General features: G+C 39.7%; 1 protein-coding gene across 14 annotated transcripts in view; it reads left to right on the top strand.

Moving 5' to 3' along the window:
• The first annotated feature begins 5005 nt into the window (after window positions 1-5005).
• Window positions 5006-12902, top strand: part of PTPRC (protein tyrosine phosphatase receptor type C) — a 70165-nt gene continuing 62268 nt past the window's right edge. For 8 of the 14 annotated variants that reach the window (XM_005440094.4, XM_055724344.1, XM_027806576.2 and 5 more), the window contains exons 1-2: window positions 5006-5123; window positions 5206-5323. In XM_005440094.4, the coding sequence (XP_005440151.1) occupies window positions 5257-5323 (67 nt within the window). In that variant the 5' untranslated portion in view covers window positions 5006-5123; window positions 5206-5256. The other 6 variants (XM_014280636.3, XM_014280635.3, XM_027806579.2 and 3 more) reach the window with 2 other exon arrangements.

Raw genomic sequence — 12902 nt, 5'->3', positions numbered from 1 at the left:
GCTTGAGTACTGTTGCCTTCATGGGTGAGTGCTTCATTCCCCATGAGCTCCTGCATGAGCAGGTACAGCTCAGGCTGCCCATTTGGTTTTGTTTGAAGGTTGGTGAAATACTCTGGGAAAGGAAATCTGCTTAACCACAGAATCAAGCACGTTCAGCTGAATTGTCTCTTTTTGTGCTTTGCATTTGCCTACACATTGTGATAACACCTGGCCAAGCAGGACCACCACTAAGTAATGATGCCTTCAGAAGCAAAAAATGAGAAATGCTTTGTGTAGTAGTGTTTAAGGATCACACCATGCCCAGTGCACTCTGTAGTCTGATGCTTTTGCGCAGCACAACCTACAAAATAGAGCTACAGAAATGTTTCCTGGTGGAAAGGAAGTTGACAGTGACTGTGGAGGCTATTAGAGATCTTGGTCTCTCTCAGCAAGCTCTCCGATTGTTTGGGATCTGGGCAGAGCTTTTGCACTATTTGGCTTCAGTCACTGAGTAACAACAGCATTTCTGCCTGACGGGTTATGAGAGATTGTGCAGGAGGATGGGTGTATGTAGTGTTTTGAGGATCACAACTCCTTGCTCTAATGCTGCAGTCTCATTAGCAGTGAAGGAACCAGACCTTTCTCCTGGCTTAACCAGGGGTACAATTGCCTGGGCCTAGGGCTAAGACTAAGACCTGGGAGCAAAACAGTTGCCCTTCCCCCATTTAAGGAAACAATTCAGGCCTGGCACTGAAAGGTCCACCTGTGCTGAGACTCTTCTTTCCATCTAACTCGCGTCACCTTGCCAAAAACAGTGGATATATGGCTAGAAGGGAAATACTTCCCTGCCAGAGGGACACTGCTGGTTCAAGGGTTCGTATCAAATGCTGTGAGCATTTATTAGACCTGACCAAGGACTACATAGGTGGGAGAAAAAGAGAACTGGGAATGAGGGCTGATGATATCTTTATCATCATCTCCTTATTCAACAATTATTATTTTCATGTGGGACATATGGGTCATATAAATGCAAATAAAAAACTGTGGGAATTCTCATTGCATCTTTCCATACAATAATTTGATTTTTCTCTCTCCTTACGTCATCTGTTTCATAAAGCTATTGCAAGGATAGAGTATCTGAATATACAGGATCTAATAGTATGCTTTTTTGAGACTTAATTTCACTCTCACAGTACAGCCAAATTTTATGTGTGCAACTGTCAATTAGACCCAGTTGTGGTGTATTTTAGGTGTTAAAGCTGAATATGACCTGCATGTATTCCTGTAAAGTATTAGCTAGTTTTGAAATGCAACTTGTTTTATATTTCTGTTATTTCTTGTGAGTTTGTTTCCTTTTTTGTTTGCCTTTTCGTTTTTGTTTTTGTTTTTTTTTTTATTAAAAGTTCAATCTCGATCTGGGATAATTAATTTATCTGCAAATATATGGTATCTTTACCACAGAAATATTTTCAAATGGCATAATTAGTGTCATATAACCAAATATTTATGTCATAAACACTGTAATTACTACATAATGAATCTATTTTATGATTATGGTGTCAATGTATTTTCATGTAAAATTATGTGAATTACTTCATCACAATATTTGCAACTCATCTGGAGCAAGGACATACTGCTTTAATTCTTTCTACTTTGAATTCCCTTTCTTTTCTCTATATTTCAAGGACTCCATTCTTTAAATTTTTGGTATGAAGCAGGAGGCGTGTATTTATCTTTTTCAAATGCTTCAGGTGTGAATTGAAAGGAAAACTGTTATTGGCACTTCATATTTTTAGTCTTTTATTGCAGTTGTGATATAACTGCCCTTTGAGCTGGTGTTTAACTGCACAGAATGTGGAGACATTTATGATAATTTAACAAATCTACTGTATTGCAAGACAGGTGGATCGGACAAGGAAAGATTATCTTACAGGTTTTTTGTCTGTTTGTTTTCTTTGTGGTGGGTATTTTGGCTTTTTTCATAACATACAAAACAAAGATTTCCAAATAGATGGATAAATTAAACATATGCTTTTTTTTTTTAATGTCCTTTTAGAAATTCTTGGTAGTACAAATTGATGGTTCTGGCTTTGAGTCTTTCCAGCACAGGGGAAGTGTACTGCTGTAGTTACATACTGACATAATCAATTAGCTGATTAAAAAATACGGCTGTGTCCTAAGCAAGTAGAGTAAATTAATTCCCTCCTCATCCCCCAGAAGTGGGGTTTTGGGTTTATCCTTGGGAAGAAGACTGCAGTTTGTTTGGTAAAAGACTTCATGTGTTCTAACAGCCTTAAACACATGTGTGATTAATTCTGGGTGAGCCACAAATAGGAAATAATACATGGGGTGTAAATACATTGGTGTAGCCATAATATATTAATTTGTAGAAAGCTGCAGACTGAAACTATGTGATATGGAGGTCAATATAAGATGAGTGTAAAATCCCACTATAGCATCTTTTATAGTATTGCTTTCAGCACCGTTCTGAAGCACACTAGAGCTAAAAATTCCATACTTCATAGCCTGTTCTTTGGCTTGCTCACAATGCAGTGATCTTAGCTAGCAAAAGCAAGCAATCTCTCCTTGACAGAAGAGTGAAACAGAAGAGCATATATCCTGGCCATCAGCCAGCCCTACACTGTAGGAATTTTCCCTTCAAACCATCTTCTCTTTCTTTTTCTGGAGCAACTGCTTTTACGGCCCATGTTTTCCACTTAGCAAGTCTGCAACAACCATTTCCCGACCTTCCCTGTTGCTGAGAGGAACTAAACCGCTCTCCTGGGTTAATCAGGAGAGCTGAGATTGCTCTGCCAATTCTGAAGTCCTCCAGCACACACAGCTTTATATCCTGTGACATTTAGGGTTTTTTTGACTAATGAAAATTCTAGCAGAGGATACTGATTCCCTTTGGCTGATTCTATGTATTTTTTTTTTTGTTTAAATCTGGACTTTGTTTTTTGTAATTTCTAGCTTTGTGTATGTAGTTGATAATTACCTGGTTTCAAAGGCTTATTATGAGGGTAGAATTCTTGAGAGTTTGCTTTTTGTCACACACTTCCTTCTTCCTTCTTAGGCCAGATTCACAGCTGTTTTAAGGATTTAGTGACTAAAATGCTTGTGGCATCTCTTAGTAAAAATATCGGCTTTAATTAGTGTCTTTGAAAATCCAGTGTTTTAGTACCACAATATCCTTGATTTCTTCCTCAGTTGTCCATACAGACAAATGTCAAATAGACTACACAAATTCTTATTTCAAATGCACTGCAAGCAGATGGAATATTAGAACACTTAAGACTAATCTGAAATCAAAGACACTATATAATTTCTGTGGAGGTGTTTGTTCTCTCTGAGTTACGAGGCAATGGTTCATTGACAGAAAATGGGCACTGAAATAATTTGTTGGTTGAAGGATCTGCTCTCAGAAAGAGAGATTTTTCTTCTTAGCATTTCACTGAGACTTATGATATATGGTTTAAGTCTTAATCCTTAATCTTTAAAATTTAAATCCTCCATGAGTTTAAGTTGTAATTTTGATCAGTAATTTTAGTAGTTGATGGTTTATAGTTTCTCAGCTGTTAAATGCGAGTAATAATATTGTACCAGAATGGTATGATGGCTAAAGTGTGTGATGTTATCACTAAATAATATATACAATATGTTGCAGTATTTCAGTGCTATGGAGGGTATGTAAATATCACACAGCCAGAAAAGGTCCACTGTGCAGGAGTTTGTCTCGGCGACACAGCATAAAAAGTTGGGTGGAGGCTATATAAAACTGCTGGGGAAGCTCAGGTAGAAATAGAGCCTGGTTCTTGCTGAGAGCCTTTATGTGAATTTCTCCACAGGATATCATGCACCCTATTCATCAGGTGGCACACTTCAGCCCTTCTGGTATTTTGGTTTTGCCTAGGATAACAGGGACTAAGATGCCAGTGCTGCAGACGATGTATGGCTGTAGTCCAAATCCAGTTTGTGACAACTTTAGGATGAAGTTATTGTGTATCAAAGTGGGAGTCTCTGGAGTGTCAGAGTGATATCACTATGTCAGTTTTGTTCTGAACACATTTGTAATATAGTTGTTATTACAGACAGTTTGTATAGAGAAATATTGCTTAATGGAAGCTAAGATTTTGGTCTATGTTATAGGACTTGACTCAAAGTTGGATGTGTAGAAGCTGGGTTTAATCATATGAGGAGTTTGATTCACTCATGTCATCCTTGAATTATTATGTGAATTTGTGCAACATTTTTCCCCCGTGTGATGCTTAGGTAGTCTCCAAAGGAAATCAAGAATAAGCACAAATGTGTTCTTTTCCCTTTATCCATCTTGTGACAGGATTCTGCTGGTTCTTTTACAGTCTTTGAAACCTCCAATAAGAGAAGCCATCCCAACATTTATTCCCTTTGTTAACCTACTATATAATGGGCATTTCTTATTGAGTACTAACTGACTGCATGCAGTGAGGGGAAATGTTTTTGCTGTACCTTGTATCGACTTCAGGAAAGGGATCACAATCCTCCAGCACTATTATGGTAAAGAATTGCATTGTACTATCTAAATAGGAACTGAACATTACGTAAAACAGAATTAGATTGTGTCTACCCATTTGTTGTGTATTACTGTCATACCTAGAATTGCATCATTGCAGAAAGATTCAGAAATATATCCCATGTTTAAAGGGTTTTCATTTAATCAGCAGACACTTCACTTGAGGATACATCTTTTTATGAAGGTCTTGTTACCAGTAGAAGGGTTTTGTTGACTGATGGTTTGGGTTTCTCTCTCTCAACAGAAATCTCAGGAAGCATCCATAACGTAGAAGGGACACAGTGAATATTTGCAAAAGAAAAGTAAATATGAAGAGAAAGGATGACTATTAAATCCAGTCCTTTGAAAAGTTAAGTCTTGTTTAGCTCCTCAGTAGAAAGAAATGGCTGAAAATAATATATTTAATTTGAATTAAGGAAGCTGAGCATTACTGCAGCAACTTAAGAAAAACCCTTTTAACTTCCTGGAAACTGAAAGAATTTTTTTTGAAGAAGTTTGTCTCTGACATCACTAAACTGCTTAGCGAGTTTGCGAGTGGTTAGTTTGGGTAACAGAGGAAGCAACTCCTTCACAGATAAGCAGGCAGTGCAATGTATGTGCCTAGTTATTCTCCTTTCTGGTTCAAGTTTTGCTGAGTTCTTTTGCAGACAGATAACACTTATTTTGCTTTCCAGAGGGAGACACATGCTGTTTCATAAGGATACGCCTGATTTCCAGAAATAACCATGTTTTTGTGGCTTAAACTCTTAGCATTTGGTGTTGCATTTCTGAGACAGGATGCTTTTGTCAAAGGTAGGTAGAAATTGATATTTCTTTCTCTCATTTTGATCCCTGAATGTCCTCTGTAGAAATAAAACAAATGAAAAGATTTGCAGAGCAGAGAAATAACACCTTTGTTCAGAAACTAGAATACAATTGTATGTGATCGTGTCAGAACCTAGATCAGGAAGGTTGACGCATAATGTACAAGGCTAAAATGTCTTCCGCATGGTCATATGTGAGAGTTATACAAACCATTTAAAAAAAACAACCTCAAAAGATTTGTAGTTGTATTTGAAAAAGAATACATTTAGATCTCTTATGTGAACCTATTCAGTAGAGTCTTAATGTTTGGTTTCATCTCACAATGTAGTACTTTGTTTTCTGTGTTTAAATCCTTCAAGAAAAAAATCTTCCCATCCATTTTAGCCACTCCCTGATCTCAGAATCTGCTTAGAGTTCCTCAAATTTTTATTTTTACTGCAGTAGCAGTAGTGAAAAAAATCTAAACATTGTAAGTTAATATCTACAGTTGGGAAATTACTTATTTTATATAATTTTGTAAAATATAGAAGATGTATTTATTTTATAAAAACTGCTTCTTAAAGAGCCTTCAAAAATTTAATTATCTGTTTAATTATACCACTGCAGGTGAATTTATTGCTTAATTGTTTTAAATTCTATAAAGGAAAGAGCCCAAGAGATTGATCTTGCAAAACATGCTAGATGTGACAGATAATGTGAGTAGCAAGAAAAACAATTAATTTTGAGGTAATAGTTTGACAAAATAAAAAAAAAAACAGATCTGTGTTTAATACTTTCTTGAAAAAAAACATGCAGCATTCTATGTATATGTACATTCCATCGGTTTAGCTAGTTAATGTAATTTGGGATAGTTGATGGCAGATACAAAAGCTTTTCTCTAAAGTTATGTTCACCCTAAAAAGTGGCTTGAAACATATATTCTAAAATGACAGCAAATTATTTGAAGGGCTGAAGTGTCTTTTCACATACATTGAATTTATGCACGCTTCTATCATCATGTCACTATAGTAACTCCAGGTTTTTACTGATGTAAGCCAGAAAATGATCTACCTTTAGTTGATAACCAGCTAAGAAGAGCATTTGAAGCCTGACCATTAGTTCTCTTGTCCTTCAAAGTCTCTGAAGAGAGGCAGTACTGAATAAATCTGGTTGGTAGCAGTGGGATATCATAAGAAAACAAGTGAATATTGTACCGTAAAGGAAAAGAAGAAAATCTCTTGCTTTTCCTGTGCCCCCCCCTCCTTTTTTTTTTTTTTTTTTTTTTTAATCTGCTGTCCTACTTTCCATTTTATAAGTCTTTCTGAGACTTCCCACCACTCCCTTTTCTTCAGAAAGGGCAGGTTACTATCTGCTCTCTCAGCCGCCTCCACAGTCAGTCAATGTGTTAACTAAGAGAGGGCTGGAAGACAGAAAGAGGGGTAGCAGTATTTTATTTCAAGTAATAGTTATTTTCTCTGTCCACTCACAGTAGTCTAGCTTGAGCCAGTTCCTTTCTACATGCTTTTACTAAACAGTAGGGCCTCAAATTATAAGTTTTAACTCCTCTGTAGTACACTTAAAACAATTAGCAGTCTTGTGCTGTAGTATCAAGTACTCAACCTCACAGACCATGTTTTCACCGTGTACTTTGACACAGAGATTGATTCTCCTGTCACACATCTTTGCTGTGTAGATTACTCTGCCTCGTAGCTATGGGCAGCTGGGCAGTCTTCTAAGGAGGGTTTTGTTAATGGAGGAGCAACATTTGGAAAAGGGGTGTAGGCTTTGGTTTTATGGCAAGAACTAATTTCAGGCACATGCTAGTAAATGTTGGGTGGGCTTTGGGGCTTCTTTTGTTATTACTATTATTATTATTCTCCAAGAGCCTATTGTATGTAGTGATTTTGAAGACCTAGCAGGAGAAACTTTAAGGTTGTCCGACTTCCACCACAAGCACAGGCATCCTATAAAACATCTAATTTTCTGTAATCACCAAGCCACTTTTAGGAGCATCAAACTACATTAAAACAACAACAACGTTAGGAATATCTAGAGCCTGCAAAAAGGCCTTTTTACTAGGTAAATCCCTCAATTAAAAGACATGTATTCAGCTGTTTATCCTAATAAGAAATAGACCCGTAATTGTATTTCTGGATGTACATACCAATATATGGATGTAGTACCAATATGTACATACCAATATATGGTACCAATAAACACCAAACTTGGAGTTCAATCTATCCTTGTAAATGTTTCCACTGCTGAAACATTCCATTAAATTTATCAGCGTTTAGTGCACTATTGGTTAGTCTTTCATCTCTACCTACATGGAACAGCTAGCTTTACTAAAATCCTTAGTTTCCTGATGTGTGCTTCTTTAAATCTTTAGTGTAAGATTGATAACATTCTAATATCTAGGCTGACTTCCCAATCAAAAAAGTTATCATAACATACATGAAACAATGCATCAATACCTGTTTATGAAAAAAACCCACAGCAAAACCTCAAAACCAAACTAAATAAACCCCCTACAACAAACAAATGAAAAACCCCAAACCGAACACACTACCCTCCCCAACTTCCAAATGAAAAGAAAAACAACCAAGAAACGAAATACCCCAGGAAAAAACCTTTTGCTTCCATTTGGAAAAAAGGAAAAGAAACACTTACAGGACAAGCCCCTATTTTTTTTTCCATGACATCACTGATTCAGGTTCCTCCCCCTTCCTCCACAAAAGTATTAGCAATTTGACAGCTTTCAAAAACCTTCACCCACTTCTGAGCCACTTCCTTTATTTCAGGAAGCTTGATATTTTTGGGTGTGACTTTTTTATTTTCCAAGTTAAAAATGCTGAGCTTTGACAGGCATGCTATGCTGGTTTTGGCTGGGGTAGAGTTAGTTTTTCATAGTAACTAGTATGGGGCTATGTTTTGGGTTTGTGCTGAAAACAATGCTGATAATATAGGGATGTTTTTGTTACTCCATACCATTTTTGTCATGCTCAGGTACCACACTATCCAATACAACCTCATTAACCATGACCACCACCACACCCTTCTGGTCCTTTGATATAGTACACAGACATCATACCCTTAGTTTAGGGACCAGTTCTGTAAAATGTCTTTCAAATGTCCACAAATGTCCATTGATTTTTTTTGGTCCATGACTTTGGGTTCCACCTGTTATGGTGGTCACTCAGGAAGGAGAGGTGGTGTGGTGTGTAGTTATTGGGCACCAAAGCAAGCTCAGGTCAGGTTACTGGTGCACTTGCACTGCTTCTTGCAAGGCATGTCCTCCATTGGTTCAAGTGTTTCCTACTGTAGTAATTCCTATAATATGCAACTCAAATAATGGGTTACAAAAAATTAAAGGTATTACCATTACAGCCTCCACCCCTGGCCCCTTTGGACAAGCCTGCAGGGTTTAACATTGCAATGAACTCTTCTCCTTGCCCCTGTTCTGGCTTGGACTTATCTGCAGACTGCAGACCCTGGGGGGTTGTACCTAAGGGATACAAGGGATACCTCCAAGTGGAGCCTTAGCTATGAGGCACAGTCTCTTCACAAGTATACCTGCTCTGGCATAGACTTATCCACAGCTGCAGTCACTTTAAGGTATACCTGTTCCAGCCTGGCCTTCTCCATGGGCCACAATGCCTTCACAGGTAAACCTGCTCCAGTGTTGCCTTACCCATGTCTGCAGTCCCTCCAGGGGTGTACCTGCTCTGTCATGGGCTTATCCATAGCCACATGCTTTGAAAGGTTCCAGCATGACCTCATGCACAGCCACTGCTCCAGGGTGTACCTGCTGCAGCATGGACTTATCCACAGCCACAGGTGCTGTGAGGTGTACCTTCTCCAGCATGGACTTGTCCTTGGGCTAAAATGCCTTCAGAGGTGTACCTCTGCAGCACAGACATAACCATGGCCACAGGCACTTTGAGACGTTCTTGCTCTGGTGTGGATTTATTCATGGCCACAGGTGCTTCAAGGTGACCTGCTCCCATGTGGACTCATCTACAGGTCACAGTCCCTTTGACTTGAGCTCACACTGGTCTTGCAGCCTGTCCAGTACAGCAGCACAGAAACAGCAGTGATGCCCTGGTGCATCGCCATTGCTGTTATCACAATGTTCCCAGGCATGGCACAATAAAATGATAAGCAGTACAGTAAGCAGCAAAAGCAAAAAAAACAGCTACTAATGAGCACTAAAGTCCAATTTACAATGAGGCAAGCAAGCCCCACGCATCACAATCACAGAAACCTCCCTATAAATTCAATCTAGGACATTTCAATCAAATCTGTCATTATCTGGACCCTTCAAGCCCCACACTGGGTGCCAAAAAGGACTGTCATGGTTTTGTGCCAGCTGGCAGCTAAGCCCCACACAGCCGCTCACTTGCTCCCCTCCAGTGAGATGGGGGAGAGAATTTGAAGGGTAAAAGTGGGAAGACGTGTGAGTTGAGATAAAGACAGTTTAATAGGTAAAGCAAGAGCCACACACAAGCAAAACAAAACAAGGGATTCATTCACCGCTTCCCATTGGCAGGCAGGTGTTCAGCCACCGCCAGGAAAGCAGCGCTCCATCGTGTGTAACAGTTACTTGGGAAAACAAACGCCATCACCCTGAATGTTCCCCCACCTCCTCCTCCTTCTCCCAGTTTTATATGCTAAGCATGATATCATATGGTCAGGAATATCCCTTTGGTCAGCTGTCCTGGCTGTGTTCCTTCCCAGCTTCTTGTGCACCCCTGCCTACCCGCTGACAGGATGATGTGAGAAGCTTGCCTTGACTCTGTGTAAGCACTGATCAGCAGTAACATAAACATCCCTGTATTATCAACACTGTTTTCATCAGAGATCTGAAACGTAGCCCCCTACTAACTACTGTGAAGAAAATTAACTCTATCCCAAGCCAAAACCAGTGCACACACATGAAATCTGGGGCCATGCAGTCTCTGTGCCCAGCAGCCGTGGAGGTTTCCACCTCGAAGTGTTATGTTTTCTTTGCACAGACATCAGCATCAGAGTAGCACACCCTATGGCTTTGACTTTCTGTGAAAAGCTTTTTCACAGATTGGTCTATCACTTTAGAAATAGTCTGTCAGACCTAATTTTTAAATAGCAGAACTTAGCAATATTGGCTCATTTTATGTGTAGGATAAAGGATAAGGGAGATTGCTCTGGCAGGAGGATAAGTATTAAGGTAGAAGAAAGTGAAGTGAAGGCTTCAGAGCACAGCCTCTGATGTTTTCCTGTTATGGATGCTCCCCTGCAGGTTACGTTTAAGACTGTGTCATATTGTTTTTTTTCTAGTGGTGCACTTAAAGCTTTCTGACATACATACCCCAGAGTCTCAAACTCAGGGACCTCTTAATCACTTGAAACAACTTGCCTGCTTTTCAAATCTTGCACAGTTCCAATACTTTATTCAAAATCAACCATGACAGAGAGTTTGTGTGTGCACAGAGATGCAGGCAGTCCTGCTCTCTTCCGGGACTGGCCTGATGCAAACCACTTCTGAACTGGAAGCAGCAGTTCATTTTCATTACGATGGTGTACCTAAGCCACCAGCAGGACATATTAATTGGAGCACAGCAGCACACTGGCATAGCTACGTGGTTTCTGGACTAGAATTAGCTACTGATTTGGACTAAACGTGTAATTTTCTTATCCATTCACCTAGACCTGCACAAACATAATGAGCAAATGGCTAGGTTGTTATTGTGGTATATTGATTATAAGTATAGACAGGGCAAGAGGCACTGGACTAATGAGTGTTTCTTACATAGTATGAAAAAGACATTTGCTCATCATTCTGTATTCGCCCACATCAGTGTATTGACATACTGAGAATGTTTGGGCAGTATAGACCTAAAGCTGCAAAAGTGCCATGCAGAGACTAGTTCTAAAGAAAATCCAGCTCAGTGGCATGGTGTGTTGGAACCACTTCCTTTAGTTTTGGTTTGGTGAACTTACATTTATATATTTAGATTCTGAAGAACTAATCAACAGTGAGTGGGTTAGAGACATTGCATGTATAATGAAATAAGGCAGAAGTGGGAGGAGGAAACAGGATGAAGTGACTTTTCAAAATGTACCTAATATTGGGAATCAAACCGTCTTTCTGACTCCTGTGACCTATCTACAGAACTGCCTGCCTCCCTGGGAGCACGTGTATACATTAAACAAGTAGACAGTCTCCACAGTGAAATTGTGGATGCATTGTATATAGTGCATGAAAATTACCCTGTTTCCTTTTTGCTGTGCAGCTGCATTGTGGTATATACTGTACCATGCTGGGAGCAAGGAAAGGAGAACAGCAGGCCATGAAAATGTTCTGTCCTCTGTTTATGTTCTTGATCTAGTTTTAAGAATTAATATTCATAGGCATATATCTGGCCCACCAGGAAGGCAGAGCAAATTAACCCACAATGAACTCTCTGCTGTCATGGCTTGACTTGTCTTTGTACTCATTCAGCTACCTTATATAGAGTTAGCTCGAGTGCATCTGCATTACCCTGTGTTTTGCAGCACAGACTTGCCCTGAGCCTCACCCCATCATTCCCCTTTGTTCGGGTGGCTGTTCCTCCTGTGCTGCTGGCCCCAGGAGTGAGGACCACAGGGGAGCGCAGTGCAGGGGTGGCAGAAATAGCACTTGAGACAACAGAGGAATGAGAGGCACTGCAAGGAAGTGTTGTGTGCTGGGCAAGGCTTGCTAGCATTTCAGCTTTGTGGCTGTGAGTGAACTCCTTTCAAACCCGAGCAAGAACACAGGTGTTACAGGAATGTAACAGCTCAGATAGGGCTGGACTTGGCTGCCTGTGCCCTGCTTGGGAGACATGTCCTTTGAGCTGGCTTCTGGGGCTGCGATTGCCAGCCCCGTCTGGGAGACAGTGATTGTCCCTGAGCTCTGCTGCTTTCTGCATCATGTGGAGATGTCTGTTGTTCACAGCTATTCCTCTTTAATAGTATATAACTAGAAATCAAAACAGCTATTTCTTTCAGGCAAAATTATGAAGTACAGAACATCCAATACATTGCAGGGGGAATAGTTTACTCTTCAAAGCTCGGTTTAGGCCCTGAAGCACTTCTGTGCAAAAAATAGTAAAAAAAACTTTAAAGCGGCAAAACTCTGACTTCCTTCTGTAAATATCAAGATTAAAATAACAGGTAGAGTGGTAAAAGCTGGTTTTTCCCCTGCAACTTTACTGTTCTCTCACACTGTTGTACTCTGTGTCCTGATGAATTTCCAGGCTATCCATACACTTGTGAACAGATCTTGTTCACTGGTGTTTCAGTAACTGTTACAACATTTTATCTATTTCCAGGCTTCCTTCCTTTTCAAGTCAAGAAGTTTGGGGCCTTCAGTGCCAGGATTTTAGAAACTAGCTGTGAGCACTTAAGTGCCAGCTTATATTATCCATAGCGTTGTATAGCTAAAAACAGGATCCACTTTCCTTTTCCTTTCCCTTTCCTTTCCTTTCCTTTCCTTTTCCTTTCTTTCCTTTCCTTTCCTTTCTTTCCTTTCCTTTCCTTTCCTTTCTCCTTTCCTTTCTTTTCCTTTCCTTTTCCTTTCCTTTCCTTT

The sequence above is a fragment of the Falco cherrug genome, chromosome 12 (assembly GCF_023634085.1).
Source record: "Falco cherrug isolate bFalChe1 chromosome 12, bFalChe1.pri, whole genome shotgun sequence".
In the NCBI taxonomy this organism is placed as follows: Eukaryota; Metazoa; Chordata; class Aves; order Falconiformes; family Falconidae; genus Falco; species Falco cherrug.
Note: the sequence above shows the minus strand (reverse complement) of the source record. Positions and strands in the feature narration are given on the sequence as shown.